General features: G+C 48.6%; 1 protein-coding gene across 1 annotated transcript in view; it reads right to left on the bottom strand.

Annotated features, from left to right (window-relative positions):
• LOC144817649 (uncharacterized) overlaps positions 1-18827 on the bottom strand; it is a 317824-nt gene that overhangs the window by 178329 nt on the left and 120668 nt on the right. Inside the window, 1 exon segment of the mRNA XM_078674369.1 lies at positions 15711-15980. Coding sequence (XP_078530495.1) covers positions 15711-15980 — 270 coding nt within the window.

Genomic DNA, 18827 nt, shown 5'->3' on the forward strand with positions numbered 1-18827 from the left:
AATGCTAACCCCGTCGCCAGAATTGGCGAGGGGGTAGTATTCCAATTCGTAGGACACCTTACTCGACATGTTTTGATAAAGCTATACCAAAGTTAGCATTTAACCGCGAGGATTATAATGCACTTAAGAGTATATGGTATAGCGTTATCATGGAACAGCTATTTGGACTTGGATCCGCAAGCTGCAAACGGGCTCAGCTCATGCCAGAGCACCATTTCACATAATTCCAAGCACTCTGCCTTCAGGATCGATAAGGCCTGCCATAGGAGTGACTGATAGGAATATATGGGTCCATTTTAGGGTTAGATATAGGAATACTATATCTAAAGCAAAGGGTGTTTACACCACCTTGCCCCAGCTGTCGTGCAGCCAGTTGTGTCTGTTTTGGGTGGCCAGCCAGGGGTGGCATAATACATGCTTCAGCCCCTGGTAGGCCCTGGGTACACCTATGCCCTGGATACCTAAGGTATGCTGTACAGGGACTGATAAGGTGGCCCAGTACCAATTGGTAAAATGCACCTAAGGTACATGGTTGTAATTTAGAGAGAGAACAGCTAGGCTGTGGGTCTGATTAGCAGGCCCACAGCCAGGGAAAGTCGTAAATCAGTGAAGCAAAAAGCAAAAAATCTGGGGTGGCCATGGGATTGCAGACCCCACTCTCCTACATAACCCCCCCCCAAACTTAGGGACATTAAACTAACCTTGACCAGGTGAGTCTTCTTGCTCTAAGTGGAAGTACCTGGAGAGACCATCTGCATTACCATGGTCAGTCCCTGGGCGGTGCTCCACTGTAAAGTCCATCCCCTGTAGGGAAATGGACCACCTAAGAAGTTTGGGGTTTTCACCCTTCATTTGATTTAGCCATAAGAGGGGCTTATGGTCGGTCTGAACTTTGAAGTGAGTACCAAACAAGTATGGCCTCAACTTCTTCAGGGCCCAAACCACTGCAAAGGCCTCCCTCTCAATAGCTGACCAACGTTTCTCTCTAGGGGTCAGCCTTCTGCTTATAAAAGCAATGGGCTGGTCATGACCATCAATATTCAGCTGAGATAGAACAGCTCCCACACCCAACTCAGAAGCATCTGTTTGGACAATGAATGGCTTGGAGTAGTCTGGACTCTTGAGAATAGGTGCAGTGCACATGGCCTGCTTTAGGTCATCGAATGCCTTCTGACAGCTAACTGTCCACTGAACTTTCTTTGGCATTTTCTTACTTGTCAGGTCATTAAGTGGAGTCACAATGGTTCCATAATTTCTGACAAATTTCCTGTAATAACCAGACAGGCCCAAGAAAGCTCTGACCTGTGTCTAGGTGGTTGGAGGAGCCCAGTCCTTTATGGCCTGTATCTTGCTCTCCAGAGGTTGAACTTGGCCTCCACCTACAAGGTGGCCCAAGTATACAACTTGACTCTGCCCTATCTGGCACTTAGTAGCCTTGAAAGTGAGGCCTGCCTTTTGCAGGGCCTCTAAAACTTTCCTCAGGTGGATCAGGTGATCCTCCCAGGTGGAGCTAAAGACAGCAATATCATCTAGATATGCTGCACAGAAGTCATCCAACCCAGTGAGAACTTGGTTCACCAACCTTTGAAAAGTGGCAGGGGCATTTTTCAAACCAAAGGGCATCACCACAAATTGGTAATGACCTCCTGGGGTAGAAAATGCTGCCTTGGCATCCTCAGCTAACCTGATTTGTCAATAACCAGCTGTCAGGTCAAATGTACTCAAGAACTTGGCAGAAGCCAATCTGTCAATGAGTTCATCTGCTCTTGGTATTGGATGGGCATCTGTCTTAGTGACAGCATTGAGACCCCTGTAGTCTACGCAAAACCTCATCTCTCTCTTACCATCCTGGGTGTGAGGTTTAGGCGCTAGAACTACAGGACTAGCCCAAGGGCTCTCTGAGGGTTCAATGACTCCCAATTCCAACATCTTTTGTACTTCAGTTTTTATGCAGTCCCTGGCGTGGTCAGGTTGCCTGTATATTTTACTCTTTATAGGCAGACTGTCTCCAGTGTCCACCTCATGTGTGCACCAGTTTGTCTGACTGGGGGTCAGAGAAAACATTTGTCTGTAGGATTGAAGGACCTGCCTACAATCATGTTGCTGATGCTCAGAGAGGCTGTCAGAAAAGACTACACCATCTACTGACCCATCATCAGGGTTCTGAGTGAGCAGGTCTGGGAGAGGGTCACTCTCTTCCTCCTGTCCCTCATCTGTGGCCATGAGCAAGCCCATGTCCTCCCTGTCAACAAATGCTTTGAGCCTATTCACATGAAGTACTCTGTGAGGGCTCCTGGGAGTTCCCATGTCAACCAAGTAGGTGACTTCTCCCTTTTGTTCAATGATGATGTGGGGTCCAGACCATTTGTCTTGGAGAGCTGCTGGGGCCACTGGCTCCAACACCCACACCTTCTGTCCTACATGGTAAACAGTTAGGACAGCCTTTTGGTCATGCCAAGCTTTTTGAAGTTCCTGGCTGGCCTCAAGGTTTTTAGATGCCTTCTCCATGTACTCTGCCATCCTGGAGCGGAGACCAAGTACATAGTCCACTATGTCTAGTTTAGGCTTTTTGAGAGGTAACTCCCATCCTTCCTTCACCAGACATAGGGGTCCTCTTACAGGATGTCCAAACAAAAGCTCAAAAGGGCTGTAACCAACCCCCTTCTGTGGGACCTCTCTGTAAGCAAACAGAAGGCAGGGTAAAAGGATGTCCCATCTTCGCCTAAGCTTTTCTGGTAACCCTTTTATCATCCCTTTGAGGGTCTTGTTGAATCTTTCAACAAGCCCATTGCATTGTGGGTGATAGGGTGTGGTGAATTTGTAATTGACACCACATTCCTTCCACATAGCAGTCAAGTATCCTGACATAAAGTTTGCACCTCTGTCAGAGATCATCTCCTTAGGGAACCCCACTCTGGAGAAAACTCCAACCAGGGCCCTTGCCACAACAGGAGCTGTAGTGGTTCTAAGGGGAATAGCTTCTGGATACCTGGTGGCATGATCCACTACCACCAGTATAAATCTGTGCCTAGATGCTGTTGGGGGTCCATTGGTCCAACAATGTCTATCCCCACTCTCTCAAAGGGCACCCCACCACAGGTAGTGGTATAAGGGGGGCCTTTGTTGTGCCACCTGATTTGCCACTGGCTTGGCAGGTGACACATGAACGACAAAAGTTCTTGGTGTCCTCAGACATATGGGGCCAGTGAAAGTGTGGGGCAAGCCTGTCCCAAGTCTTATTCTGACTAAGTGACCTGCAAGGGGACTTTCATGGGCCAAGGTGAGAAGGAAACCTCTCAGAGATAAGGGGATGACCAGCCTCCTGGTAGCACCAGGCTTGGGGTCTCTTGCCTCAGAGTAAAGGAGTCCATCGTCCCAGTACACTTTATGGGCACCTGTGGCATTCCCTGCAGCCTCAGCAGCAGCCTGCTGTCTGAGGGGTTCAAGAGAGGAACAGTCTAACTGTGCCTGCCTTAAGTCTGCCATGGAAGGGCCCCCTGTCCCAAGAAACTCAACCTGTTCAGGCTCAAGTTCTTCTAGGACAGTTCCTTCTGGGGTCTTGGGGTCAGTCTCCTGAGAGAGCTGATCCATCACCTGAGGCAGGGGGGGAAGAGTCCATCTTACCCCTCATGCTCTTTCTCTTGTAAAGTCCACATTTGTAAAGCGCACAATCACCCGTAAGGGTCTCTAGGCGCTGGGGGCCGTCGGTAAGATTAAGCGAGCTATTGCCCAGAGTCACATGGTGCTGGGCTAACCTGCCGCCGGAGCCGGGGATCGAACCGTGGTCCCCAGATTCCAGCGTCAGTCGCCCTGGCCGCGGCGCCACACCTCTCTTGGGTAGTGTCTGGTCCATTGTTCCAGGATCCAGCACTAGTTCAGCTGGGGATTTCTTGGTCTGTGGCCTAGTCACAGCAAGGACATGTGCTGACAAACCTAACATTTCCACATGAGTCCTATACTCCACATCTGACCATAAGGAGGATTCCAAATCATTGCCCAAAAGACAGTCCACAGGGAGGTCTGAACTAACAACAACCCTTTTGAGGCCATTTACCCCTCCCCAGGAGAAGTTAACAAGTGCCATACTATGGGAGGTAGTGGCATTGCTAGCATTGGTCACCAGGTAGTCTGCTCCCAGTATTACCTGGTCAGGGTCCACAAAGTTAGGTGTCACCATGGTGACACTGGCACAAGTGTCCCTGTAGGCCTGAGCCATTTTTCCATTATTCAAAGGCGTCTGCCTGTACTTGCCCAGTGTACTGGGACTTAGTGTAGGGGTCATATCCATGTCCCCAGTACAAACAAGAACAGCCTGAGTAGGTGTTCTGACTAAGTCAGAGCCCGCCTCAGTTCCCAGGGTTAACCCCACTATAGCCTTAGGAGGATTACTACCACTACTAACTGTACTAGGGAGTGCAGGTGCCTTAGGGGCAGTAGTGGTAGGAGTTGGGCCTTTCTTGGTGCACTCACTAAACCAGTGAGTATTACTTTTGCAGTACTGGCACCATGGTTTCTTCTGACCATTCTTCTTCTTTTGGGAATTCTGGGAATTCTGGGACCCACCCTCTTTAGATTGTTGGAGCCCTGTTGAAGACTTCTGGTCATTTGGCTTATTTTCATTACCCTTGGGATCTGCCTTCTTCTGGCCACCACCCTGGTTCTGGTTCTGCTGCTTGACCCTTGTCCTGACCCATCTGTCTGCCTTCTTTCCCAATTCTTGGGGAGAGGTCAGATCTGAGTCAATAAGGTGCTGATGCAACAACTGATTTTGACAATTACTTAAGATTTGTTCTCACATAATTAGATTATACAATCCTGTGTAATCAGTAACTTTACTTCCCAGTAACCAGCCTTCAAAAGCCTTAGTGGCACAATCTACAAAGTCAGACCAGTCCTGAGACTGAGTTTTCTGGGTGTCTCTGAACAGCAACCTGTACTGTTCAGTGGTTAAGCCAAACCCATCAGTGTATTTTTCAGGACTTGGTAATCATTAGCATCCTCAGCTCTAGTAGTGAGGAGCTTATCTCTACCTTTACCTTCAAAGGAGAGCCACAATATAGCTGCCCACTGACTCTGGGGGATGCACTGGACAGTGCAGGCCCTCTCCAAAGCAGTCATCCACTTGTGGATGTCATCCCCTTGTTTAAAGGGGGGCACTTTTTTACTCAGGTGTCTAGTATCAAAACTCCTGTCTTTAGCCTTGGGGATAATGCTGCCACCAGTGGGGACTACCCCACTTAACTGTTGCTCTCTAGCAAAGGCAAGCTTTTCCTTGGCAAGGGCAAGTCCTTCCCTCTGAATCCTCAGATTAGCCTGTCTCATCCTTGCTTCATGTTCTCTTCTCTGAGGGGAAGTCAGTCTCCTCTGGGGAGAGATCATTCTCCTCTGAGCAGAGGCATGAGAGTGCACAGAGATGTTGGAGTCCCTAGAATGAGATCTATCTCTTCTAACTCCTAGGTTAGGCCTGCTTAGGGTCAGTACTGGGGGTCCCCCAGATCCTCCCCTATGTAGGTCTAAGTTGGCCCTAGTAAGCCTGACTAGCTCAGGACCATTGTCTGCCTCATCCCCAGAGATTTCCTCTTCCTCCTCCTCCTCCTCTTCTACATCTTCTGTTTCAGGGAGGTGTAGTCTGGGTCACCACGAGTACCTTCTAAGGGGGGCATGCTCCCATCTGTCTGAGAAGCTTTTCTAGCATCATAAGTCTCTAAGAGACCTAACAGAAAAGGAGTGGTAGGGTTAGACCCCTGTTTCAGTTTCCTGGAGGTACACAATTGTCTCATCTCCTGGAAACTGAGAGCTGCATATCTTGAAAGGACCTGTGGAGGGTCACTAGCCACTAGGGGAGTCTCTGAAGACTCTCCATGGGTAGACATGCTTTCTAGTGAGGTGTAAGTGATGCACCTACCTACACTATGGGTTTACCTACTGATCCCTTGCTAAGAGTTGTAGTCAGGGTGTGCTAAGCCCTGTTTCACTACAACAGCTGGTTCAGTAGAACTCAGAGTATTCTAAGTTAAGTTATATGTACCTGGGTACTTATGTGATCTTTCAATCGATATTCTTAGGATACGTGCGAGGTAAAACAACAGCAAGCTCAAATCCCAACCGCTGCTCACCAATGTGAGAAGTTGGCCTGATATATAGTGCTCACTATTCTAGTGATCACTTTGTATCATACCAAACAACCCTTATTGATGATTGGTTGTAAGTCAACCTTTTAGACCAGCTATCCTAGTAGCATGGACACGAGCAGTCTTCAGGCTAAACTCTAGAGGGCGTGTTAAGCCAGCTGTTTTACCATCACATATACCCCTTGAACACCAAGTGAAAGGACACCACACAAGTTGTTATGAAAATAAAGGATATTTATTGATAACAAGTCTACCCTGAACTCTTTATGAGTCAGGGAGCTTAGCACAATACAGAACTCTTAAGAAAATACTATAAGTTACACAATTTACACAAATGCCTGAGGGGCACGAAAAACCATATACTCTAAAAGTGGAATGCGAAATACTAGCAGGTAAGTAACAAGATCCAGAGGCTTCAGGATCGCTAGGGATACACTACTGAACCTTCAGATTACGAGCAGGAGGCCTAGGGAGATCGGGTGCAGAGTGTGCACTCTCACGCGGGATGCGGGAAGAAGTCTATGGATGCTAGATTTCGTAAAGTTAGTGTTATCGGACGAATCCGACTAGGTAGACTGAAAACGAAAAAGGATCTGGACACTTGGATAGTGAACCTGTGCTGGAGTACCGAGATACTCAAGTTACCTAGCCCAGGGGCCACGGCTGCATAGGGTTCAAGTGATGTCGGGAATCCTAGTTGAAGTCTATGGAGCCTGAAAGAAGAAGTTGCTGGCAGGCGACCAGTGATGAAGTTCGATGGGATCCAAGCCTGGATCGGAGTTGAAGTTGACTGAAAGCAGAGGGGACTCAGTTCTTGATCACTAGCCAGTGATCAGATGGGCACCAGGATGGCACCGGATGAAATCACCTCGACCAGGTGAGTGGGTGACGCTGGGCTCTGCAGTCTCTCGGACCAGGAGGCGTTGTCGGCGACCAGGATGGAGGGGCGGGCTGTCCCACGAGGGTGTCTGCTGTCGGCGCTGCTGAAACCAGGAATGGAGCAACAAGCCTTGGCAAAGTCAAGCCCACGCGGTGGACTCAAGATGGCGTCTGGAGTGGACCAGGAGGGTCCAGGGTGCTCCTCTGTTGGTGGGGAGCAAGGGCCAGTCTGGAGCAACCAGACCAGCGATGGAAGTGTCGTGGTTCGTCGTCAGGAGGGCCACAAGCCAGCAGGCAAGTAGCCGGACAACGCGGTGAGCAGCAAAGAGCAGAAGGGCCCCACGCAGATCTCGTGGAGGCTGGGGGGCTGGACTTCGGTGCTGGAGTTGTTCAGGGTTAGGGCTTCTCAAACCCTAGTGCACTTACTCGAGGGTCTCTCGGGGGTCGTGCTGGTGAAGCGTCGTGCAGGTCTTGAAGATGGCCGGTCCCACGGGTCTCGTCACACCCACGAATCTCAGCTGGGCTGGATGATGTAGGTAGAGGTCAGAGATGGCGGGAAGACCGGGTCTCGTCGAGCTGGGCAGTCTTGATCCGGAGGATGGACTTACAGCAAACCGCAAAAGCTTCGGTGGTGCCTGCTGGTGCAGGGTGGCTACTCCTTAGCCACAAGGGAGAGTCTTCAGAAGAGTCAAGAGTTCCTTTCGTGGAAAGTAGTTTCAAGATTCAGAATGATCTAATTTGGGAAGGGGGCCTGCTCCTACCTTTATTCTAAGAAAAGGGGCTGGCACACGACTAGGTCCTGCCCTATGGGTGGGACCAGGAGGGGGGTGGTTACACCCCTCTCCTTTGTCCGGTCTCTCCCCAGCTCAGGGGCTGGGGTGCCCCAGGAACTGGTTTGAGCCGGCCTATGCACAGTGAGCACCGGGGTGCCACTTTGCAGTCACCTTCCTTTCAGCCCTGCCTACCTGGGATACACAAAATCCTGTCTGGGATGGTGCTAGCACCGCCCCTGACAGGAAACCCTTTGTCCAGGCCTCCGTTGCTGGAAGGACTCCCAGCAGCAGGAGGGCAGACTGGTGTCTCGGTGGCAGCATCCATTTTGTGGAGCTGAGGCTATGTCTGACTTTAACCGGGGTTCACAGTTACACACATGTCGTGTCCCTCTAGAAGGGTGGAATGCTAACCCCGTCGCCAGAATTGGCGAGGGGTTAGTATTCCAATTTGTATGACACCTTCTTGACATGTTTTGATAAAGCTATACCAAAGTTAGCATTTAACCGCGAGGATTATAATGCACTTAAGAGTATATGGTATAGCGTTATCATGGAACAGCTATTTGGACTTGGTTCCGCAAGCTGCAAACGGGCTCAGCTCATGCCAGAGCACCATTTCACATAATTCCAAGCACTCTGCCTTCAGGATCGATAAGGCCTGCCATAGGAGTGACTGATAGGAACATATGGGTCCATTTTAGGGTTAGATATAGGAATATTATTTCTAAAGCAAAGGGTGTTTACACCACCTTGCCCCAGCTGTCGTGCAGCCAGTTGTGTCTGTTTTGGGTGGTCAGCCAGGGGTGGCATAATACATGCTTCAGCCCCTGGTAGGCCCTGGGTACACCTATGCCCTGGATACCTAAGGTATGCTGTACAGGGACTGATAAGGTGGCCCAGTACCAATTGGTAAAATGCACCTAAGGTACATGGTTGTAATTTAGAGAGAGAACAGCTAGGCTGTGGGTCTGATTAGCAGGCCCACAGCCAGGGAAAGTCGTAAATCAGTGAAGCAAAAAATCTGAGGTGGCCATGGGATTGCAGACCCCACTCTCCTACAGCCACCATAAGTGTGGCAGGGTATGCTCAGACGTCAGTCCCTTGCTCACTTTGCCACTGGATTCAAGCAAGCCGGGCTGAAGACGGCTGGAATGCCAGAAACCGGTCCTCGGAAGCTTGTTTCCGGTCCAGGGAAGACATGGCTTGGCAGTTCGGGCGGGACTGTTCCCATGAGGCACAGGGTCAGACTGATTTGCATATAGCCATGTCTGAACTGGGGTGGCAGAGTGGGCTAAAGAACGGTGATGGATTAAACCCAGATCTTTTGACTGGGTGTGAGGGTTTGATTGATTCAGATGCTCCGTCCATCACCACCCCCTTTTGTACTGAATCAGAGTAGAAAGCAGTACATATCCGTCCTGGCAGACGCTAATAGTAGCTTAAGCTTGTCAATATGATTAACACATAACCATGCAATATGTAAATAATAGAGTATTAAAAGCCGATAAAATGCAGTTACTTGAGCATGTGCACAATAAAACCATAACAAGCGTCTGACAGCAGTAATAGGAGGTGGGAATAGAGGCTCACCTTAGTTGAAAAGATTACGTAGAACTGCTCGACTCACTGAAGCATCGGTCTCACTGGCCGCATCCAAACAGTAGTGTTTGGTGAAAGTATGCCGACTGGCCCAGGTTGCCGCTCTGCAGATGTGCTGAAGAGGGAATCCAGCGAAGAGGGCCGTTGAAGAAGACACTGCCCTCGTAGAATGCGCTCTAGGAGATGCGCGCAGAGGTCTGCCTGCTTGTGCATGGCAAAAAGCAATGGTTGCAGAAATCCATCTTGCAATTGTTTGCTTAGAAACTGCTTGGCCCTTACGAATTGCACCATAAGTGATAAACAGTTGATCAGATTTGCATAAAGTAGATGTTCTTTGCAAATAGAACTTTAGACATCTCTTAATGTCCAGAGTACGCAATGCCCTTTCCGCAGGTGATTGTGGATTAGGAAAGAAGGTCTTTAAAATTACAGGTTCGTTTAGATGGAAATCCGAAGTCACTTTGGGTATGAATTTCGGATTAGTGCGGAGCACCACAGAGTCATTGGTGAATTGTAAGAAAGAATGATGAACCGTAAAAGCCTGCATGTCACTGACTCTTCTAGAGGAAGTCAAAGCCAAAAGAAGTGACACTTTCCACGTTGGGAATTTCAAATCGGCTCTGTGGATAGGTGCAAAGGGATGGCGCATAAGTTGCGCTAGCACTTCATGGAGATGCCACGATGGAGGTGGACGACGTACTGGAGGGAACATTCTGAAAAGGCCCTTAAAGAATTGTTGTATAATCCTTGACGAGTAAAGAGAAGAGGTCCCATCTTGTCGGTATCTTGAAATCGCTTCAGGGTTGCATGAGACAATCCCGATCTTGCTAGATGTAAGAAAAAAAGGCAAGATTTCCTCTGGACCAGCTGAACGACACCAGATACAAAAACGTTTCCATTTGAGACTGTACGTCTTTATGGTAGCAGGCGCTCTTGATAATAATAATAATAATAAAGAGCTTGTAAAGCGCACAGTAATGCCATCACGGCATGTCCCCGCGCTAGAACTAGGCCAGAACTTCCTTGCAATCCGCAGGAATGTTTAGATGGGCGAACTCAAGGTACTCAGGCGCCAGGCCGCTAATCTCAGCGATGTCGGGTCCGGATGGTAAATCTGACCGTCCTGAATGGAAAGTAGGTCCAGAATTGGACTCCGCTGAATCGGTTCGCACTATGATAGGAGAAGGAGCTCGGTGAACCAGTATTGGCGAGGCCATCTGGGAGCAATGAGAATCAGCCGACACGGCTCTTTCTTCATCTTCCTCAGGATCTGGAAACCAGTGGTATTGGTGGAAAAGCGTAAGCATATATCAGAGACCAGTCTATCGAAAACGCATTCCCCTGAGAGTCTTTGTGGGGATGCCAACTTGCAAAGAACCGGCATTTGCTGTTGTTCTTGGTAGCAAAGAGGTCTAGATCTGGATGACTCCACTGTCGGAAGATCCGATCTACCGTCTGCTGATGAACCTCCCACTCGTGAGTAGACACTGTTGTCGTGCTGAGAGTGTCTGCAAGGACGTTCTCTGTTCCAGGAGCATGAACCGCCTGAAGATTTATTCTGTGTCGTATTGCCCATGCCCACAGCGCCTGGGCTTCTTGAGACAACAGAGCTGATCTTGTTCCTCCCGGTTTGTTGACATAGTGCATGCTTGTGGTGTTGTCTGTGCGCACCAACACAGTGGCTCCTTGGATGATTTCGCGAAATGCTTTGAGTCAAGGAAGATGGCTCTCAGCTCTAACAGATTGATGTGGGGCAACATCTTTGCAGAGGGCTCCATTTGCCGCTGATTGTCAGCCCTTGAAGATGAGCTCCCCAGCCTTCGGGGGATGCGTCCGTGGTGATCGTAAAGCGTGGCGCATCCTGAAGGAAAGCGCAGCCCTGCCGAAGATTCCGTCTTTGTATCCACCAGAGAAGGGAACCCCAAATGCGAGGGGTAATCTTGATGAGATCCTCGAAGGAGCCGGAGACCTGCAGCCATTGTAAGCTGAGTTCCTCCTGAAGAGGCCTCATTCTGAGTCAGCAATTCGGTATTAATGGAATGCACGACTATACCATCCCCAGAAAGGATTTGAACCGTCGGACTGAAACTGACTTTTTTGAAAGTAGATCCTGAGCCATGTTCTGTATCTTATTTTGTCTCTCGTCCGAGACGAAGGCTTGGAGCAGCTGGGTGTCTAAGGTTGCTCCCAGGAAAGCCCGTCTTTGTGACGGTACCAACTGGGATTTGCTGATGATGATGGAGAGACCCAGAGACTGAAAGAGGGTTAGACATTGCTGTACATGATTGTCTGCATCCTCGTAAGAACTGGCCTTGATAAGGCAGTCGTCTAAATATGGGAATATTTGTATCCCCTCCAGCCGGAGGTGCGCCGCCACCCGGGCCAAAACCTTTGTAAACACGCTGGGTGCCGAGCGCAGCCCAAAGGGAAGAACTCTGAATTGATAATCCCTGCCAGCCGCTCTGAATCGCAGGAACTCTCTGTGGCGAGGTAAGATGGGGATGTGGAAATACGCGTCTTGGAGATCCAAGGTGGCCATGTAGTCTCCAGCTGCTAGAAGATGCAGTATTTCTTGTAGCGACAACATTCTGAACGACAACTTATTTAGATATTTGTTTAGGGCACGGAGATCCAGAATCGGACGCCATTCTCTGGATTTCTTCTTTACCAGAAAAAATCTGGAGTAGAATCCTGTTCCCCTCAGAATTTGAGGAACTCTCTTGATTGCTCCTTTTTTCAACATCAAATTGATCTGGACAAAGAGCTCTTAGATGAGCTGGAGGTGGACCTTTGGGGGAACATTTGGAGGAAACTGTTCGAATTCTAGGGAATGGCCCTTGGCCACAATGTCCAGGACCCACCTGTCCGATGTTATCGATGACCATTTTGAGTAAAATTTTGATATTTGTCCTCCAATTTTTACTTGAGAGTGGGGCAGGAGCGGTGGCAGGAGATAAGTCTCATTGACGTTTGTCCTTTCCGCGGTAGGCCGGTTTTCCCCTGTTCTGGGAATAATTATTTCTTCGTTGGTCGTAGGACTGATAGCGCTGGGTTTGGTAGCACTGATTTCCCTGCCTGTAGGAAGATTGTTGTGTATATCCACCTCTGTTGGAGGACGATCCACGTCCTCTCGCTCCTCGAAAGGGCGGTTTACGATATTGCAGGGTGCCCAAGGATTTCGCTGTTTCTGAATCCTTTTTTATAGTTTGCAAGGCTTCCTCCACTTGCGGGCCAAACAGAAAATCTCCGTCATACTGCATATCTAATACCATCGTTTGTACTTCTTGACGGAATGAAGTGGATCATAGTCACCCCTGTCTACGCAAGACAGCAGCACCCGCCAATTGCCTGAATCCAGTTGAGGCAACATCAACCGCCGAGTCGATCATCTCAGCCAAGCTTCTTTCCCCTTCCTGCAGGATTTTCAGCGCCTCAGAGTTCGAAGGCTCAGGAAGTAGATTTATGTATGGGGAAATATCCGACCAAATCTGCCGGTCATATCTGCCCAGGATGGCCAGTGAATTAGCAGGCCGGACCGTGGTAGCTGCCATCGTTGACGCATGTTTACCAATGGCATCCAAGCGCCTGCCATCTCTATCCGGTGGGGCTGTAATTGGAGAAGAAGGATTCCTAGATCTCTTTTGGCCCGCTTGAACAATGACTGAAACCAGTTTTGGTTGTCCTATAAGGCAAGCAGGAGATTTTGCAGGTGCCTTATATTTCTTATCGATCCGTGGCAGGACTGGAGGTATGGAAGCTGGGGTGGACATGACCTTAACACCCTCCTGCCAGATGAAGTCTATAATAGGTATAGATTTCGCTTTCTTTCTTGGCTGGTCTTTAAAATCATACAGAAAGCATTCCTGCTCCGTATGTTCCATGTCTATATGGAAGCGCTTCATAGCCCGCTCCATAAGAAGTGGAATCCACCCACGTCCACTGGTGGTGAATTCGAGGTAGCCGGAGGAGATGGAGAAGGAGTTTGTACTTGGTAATCATCCCACTCCGACATCATGGACCTGTCATCAACCTCTCCTTCCTCTCTTTCTTCTTCGTCAGAAGAATGTTGTTCGTCCGGCTGGTTGGACGGTGTAGGAGGAGGAGACCTTGGAGGTCTGAAGTCTGGTAAAGGTGTTTCCACCGCAGGTGTAGGAGGCACAGAGCCTGTAGATTCTGATGGCGGAAAACGCCTGTAATAGTCGTCCAGCGAGCATTGAAGATTGGTAAGCAATGCAATTGGCACCTGAGCTGCAGGGACATTTGTTACCTGTGATGTCATTAGTTCAGGTGAATGTTGATCGTCTTGGTCGTCCTCCTGATACTTTATGTTCAGCTCGGAAGGACTTGTCGCCGTTCCAAAGGTTTCTTCAATGACAGAATCCTCCTCACTGTCTTCAGAGTCAAGAAGCTTGTTTGGAACCTGCAGGGGTACCCTTTGCGGGGAAAAATGCAGAGGTGATAACTGCTCCAAGGTGGAACCATGTCTCTGGAGCAAAGACGATTTTGGCGTCGACAGAAAAGCAGTAGACGGCGACCTCACTTGCAGAGTGGTACAAGAAGATAGCTGCGGCGTCGACGGTGGGTCCACCAAAGGAATCGTTGACTTGGATTTGGGTTTAGACAACGACGAGGTCGTCGTTGACGGTGCAGAAATCGTCGACAATGATGGTTCCGTCGACGGTGGTGTTTTCGTCGACTATGTTGGCTTCGTCGACGGTATTGGCTTCGTCGACGGTGTTATCTTCGTCGACGTCTTCGTCGACGATGGTGCCTTCGTCGTCGACAGTGCCTTCGTCGACGGTGTATTTGTCGACGGTGTGGTACTCGATGAGCCCGTCGACAGTAGGTTCTTCGTCAGCGGAAGAGCAAGCGTCTACGAGGATGTCGTCGACGGGATCTTTTTTAGAGTAGCCGATGATGGCAGAAGATGAAGACCCTGCCGGCGACGAGATAGGTCTAACAGTGACATAGACCATCGTCGGCGATGAAGACGCCGTCGACAATCATCTGTGGTTTAGGAGATGAAAAAGTTACAGTCGACGTGGATGTAGCGTTGACGGAGATCTTCGTCGACCAAGGAATCGACGACGGCGTCGATGACAGAGGTTGAATCTGAGGTAAATTCTTCTCAGATGTCTGAGGTGACTTTTTGGTGGATCTTCTCGGGGGCGTAGATGGACCACCTTTCTCCTTAACAGGGGGAGTAGCCTTAGATGTGGAAGGCCTCTCAGACCCCTTAGTTGGTAGTTGTTTCTTAGCAACTTTTGCCCCAGGAGAAGTTAACACCTCAGCAGCAGCTCTCTTCCTAGAGGCTGAAGTAGACCCAGAGGCAATACTGCCTACCACAGAAGCAGGATAATCCAAATCCTTAAGCTTTTGTAGCCACAAAAGCAGGCGGCCCTCTCTGTCCCTGAGGGTCTTCTGAGGGAAGGTTCTACAGATCTTGCAGTCCTTTACTTGATGTTCAGGATAAAGGCAATAAATGCACTTCTTGTGGGGATCTTCTTTAAAAAGCCGGAGCTTACCACAAGAGTCACAAGGTCTGAATAAAGATTTCTTGGAAGACACCTTCAAAACACTAGATTCAAGAAGGAAAATAGAGAAGTACTGAGCAGAGCTCAGGGAGACTCCCTTCACACGACGTGCGGTAGAAAATTTGAGAGCCTGAGCCTCTGGGGAGAACCTTCTGGTGGGTGCTGTCGCCTGATTGGCTGTAGTTTGGACTATACAAAATGACTAGGATAGTCATGAGTGCGGAAGTTTGTTTTCCTGTAGCTTAGGCTACTTTACTTCCTGGTTGGGAATTACTGGTTTTTCCTATGTTATTATGGCATATTATTGCTTTTTTATGTACCGTGGGACTCCCACTCCGACGACGGGGAATGATTCAGGCATGTGAATCTATGAAAGACACCCCTAATACTGGAGAAACAAGGTTCGGTAAACATTAGGCACAGGCTTTGAGTGAGTCACCAATTAGAACTGTTTGTTGTATCGTAAGCCGGACCTGAAGTTCACTGTGAACAGCAGGAGCAGAGGGGGCAAAGGTCAGGATCAAACTAGGACCACTCTGAAGGGAGAAATTTCTGAAACACGAACTATACTCACCAAAAATGGGCCTTGCTCGATACCTGGAAAAGCATGAATTGAGTGGTGCAGTGATACACGCATAAGGCGCAGCGTGCACGAGTGAACACAGAGAAGAGCGATCCAGGGGACGCCTGGCTTGAACAAGCTATTGTGCGAATGCTCCTCATAACACTCATCACAGCATATAAAATAGATCCTCTGGGTGGAGAACAGATAAACACAGACTTGACTTGGGTACCTTCCGAATGTCTCTCGTGGCCACCAGGCCCCACCCCTTGCCTTCGGTTCTGATAACTCTGGTCTCTGGATACTCGAGGTTAGAGAAGCTACGGTTCTGACAGCGCTCGCCGGACGGACACACTTCGGGATGACATTCGTACAGCAGCATTCGGTTTATGCACTCAGAATAAAATCCACAGGGATTCTCAGACGTCGGCTTGCAGCTACACTGCGGGATCTGGGAAATGTCCACTGAAGGGAGATGAACTTTACCGCAGCGTGTATTCCGCTGTAGAAACAAAACAAAGACTATTGTTAGTTTTAAAATTATATTTGGACATTTTAATTTACCATATGCACAGATTCATACATTTCTGGCACCAAGTACCACTCATTTGAGAACTACTTCTTCTACACAGGTTGTAGGAAGCTGGCTCTGTAGATGGTAATGCCACTGGGTGGTTATACCGTGCACAGAGTACAGAGATTACCCCAGAAAAGTACAGGGCTCAATGTAAACCTAAAGTGCTCGATTAGTGGTAGCGTGGGCGAGCAGCCTTAGCCATAACACAGAGGAGAGTAAGACGTTTATTGTACACACATAACCAATAACCGATGCACCACTCAAAAAAAAATGTCCACACCAATTTCATGAAAATAAGCTTTTTTGAGGTTTTTTTTAAGACCAAGATCTTCGCAATAAGGCAATTACATTTTGCAGGAAAACTACTTAAGACTTTCAAAAGTGAACACTAAGTGCAATTTTTAAAGAGTTCAATGGTATCCTATGGAGGAAAACAATAATGTGGTTATTCAGGTAAGTAGGACTTACAGTTCCAGTCTTCGGGACCAAAGGTCAGCAAGGGTCAGATGAGTACCAATACTCCACCACCAGCGGCACAGGTCGGCCGGATGCAGAGGTCAAAATCGAAGTTCGGCCCAATGCGTTTCAAGGGAGACTGGGGGTGCTCAAAGACACATTGCTTGCAGGTAGGTAAATCGGTTCAGGGACCTAGCTTTGGGGGTTAGATCAATCATTGGTGGTGTCACAAAGCAGCACAAAACCCCCACCAGCGACACTGGGGCGGCCAGCTGCAGGGTGCATTTCCGTGTCAGATACTAAGTGGTTTTCAATGGAGACTTTGCTTTCAACAAACAGGCTCAGGCATCGAACTGGAGGTTGTAGGATGGAGGCCAGAGACAGCTGTTCAGCTCCCTTGTGGTGGGGCTGAGCCTTACATTCACACAGTGTTAAGTTAGCATGGCTTAGTAGGAGATTAAACGCAATTTTTACTTTCCTGCTCTGCTTTGCACACGACACGCACTTGCACCATTGTTTAGAGAAGGCTGAGTATTTTGCTTCACATGGGAATAACTTGTTTTTCTGCATTTCTAAGCTGCTTTGTTAGTTTAGTCTGTACAGTGAGTGCTGAGGCCGTCAAGGTTATCTTGGACACGGTGTCTGTTGTTCGAAATGATCAGCGCACGTTCTAGCCATAGCACATATGCAGCTGCGGCCACCTCTGATACTGGCGCGGTTAATAATGCACTGCGCAGGCATGATCACACACACTTGGAGAACATTCGCATGCAGAGAGCTTGTACAGAACTCGATGTGATCCACTTCTGCTGATACCAGAGGTATGGGGCCGCCCATGTAAGCCTAAGAGACCTTCTGTAGATATAAAATAACCTACTAGCTAGGGAGGGTGAAATATAGGTATATTTTAAACTGGTTTCCATTTAGCCTCATAACATGCTTTCTCCCTTTGTATTTTATGTAATAGTATCTATGCGGACAATCTTGTTTCTAATAATATGTCTGTTTGTATTAAGTAAGATGCTGCACCTGAGATCACAGCGTTAGAAATAAATATTTCAAACTTGCTCGTGTCTCCATTTACTCCATGTTTTGGACTGGTATGAGAGTGTAACGAAAGAGTGTTCTTGTTTTCCACATTACCTGAGGTAACCTAAGTCGCTGGTAGGGCTGTGGCCAAGTCAGAAGGCAACTTCAGTCTTCTTCTGCACGCCGTCACCTTCGCCCTTTTTAGGTCGAGCCGGGGTAGCGCATGCGCTGCTCTGTGAGCATGCTGTATTCAGGTATGGACTACAAGCTCCCCCCACTCTCCGCCTATATTTTTCATTGGCTCGTGTCATTGTCCTTTGTAAACTGTGGCTTTTCATTGGTCAATAGGCTTAGTAGTCCCACCTTTGTACGCCTGGTCTCATCTTGTATTTTCCCTTAAGGCTTAGGCTTTAATCACAGCCTCCAAGCACTATTTCCTTAAATTGTTTTCAACTACCTGCAGTTGCAGACAAGATATGCTCTCTCCTAACGCTTTACTTAATATTTTTTATAGCACAGCACGCCACAGTGGCGGCCACGCCTTTGCTTCATTTGCGGCGTCAAATTGGGCAGCAATTATTTTTTGTACATTCTTTTTTTTTAAACTATTTATTCACTTTTCTTTTTTGTAAGAGCGTACAATACCGCACTTTCACTTTACATGCGGCGGCGCCCCTTCTTTTAGATGCGGCTCGTCTAAAGAAAGGGGCGCGGCCTCAATTAACATGAAAGTGCGGCTTGGGGCGCTTGTAAACAAAAAATATTTGCAATGCGATAGGTCTAACATTTGGGAGACTTTAAGCTACTATTTACAATTTACTATTTATATTTTACAATGCTATTAGCTCAAATTCTCCTATTGCATTTCAAATGCTTGTTCTTTCTTTAGTCGTCAGGAACTATTTCCAGGTCTGTGAGAGCCATCTAAATACTAAATTTAGGGGCAATTCAGGGGAGTAGCAGGTAGGGCCAATGGGAACCTTACCTGGGGTGACTACACCATAAATGATGCCACCCTCCTGTCGGAAGGGGCATAGACCGAGCCCTGATTGGAGGGGTCTGCCCAGCTTCAAGATGGCGGGGACTGAAAGATGTGCTTCATCTGACCTCCGGCACTTTAGAGGTAGAGTTGGCAGAGGTGGGCACACCTCCAATTCTATGTTTTCCCACCCAAAGTGGGGGTGTAAATTGCGGGCTGCCATCTGCTGCTAGCCGCAAAGGCTGGGGGTCGCATTACTAAGGAAGCAGGCCGTTGAAGCTTCCCTCTCGAGCACTGTGCCCATCCAG

This window comes from Lissotriton helveticus, chromosome 2_1 (genome assembly GCF_964261635.1).
Source record: "Lissotriton helveticus chromosome 2_1, aLisHel1.1, whole genome shotgun sequence".
In the NCBI taxonomy this organism is placed as follows: domain Eukaryota; kingdom Metazoa; phylum Chordata; class Amphibia; order Caudata; family Salamandridae; genus Lissotriton; species Lissotriton helveticus.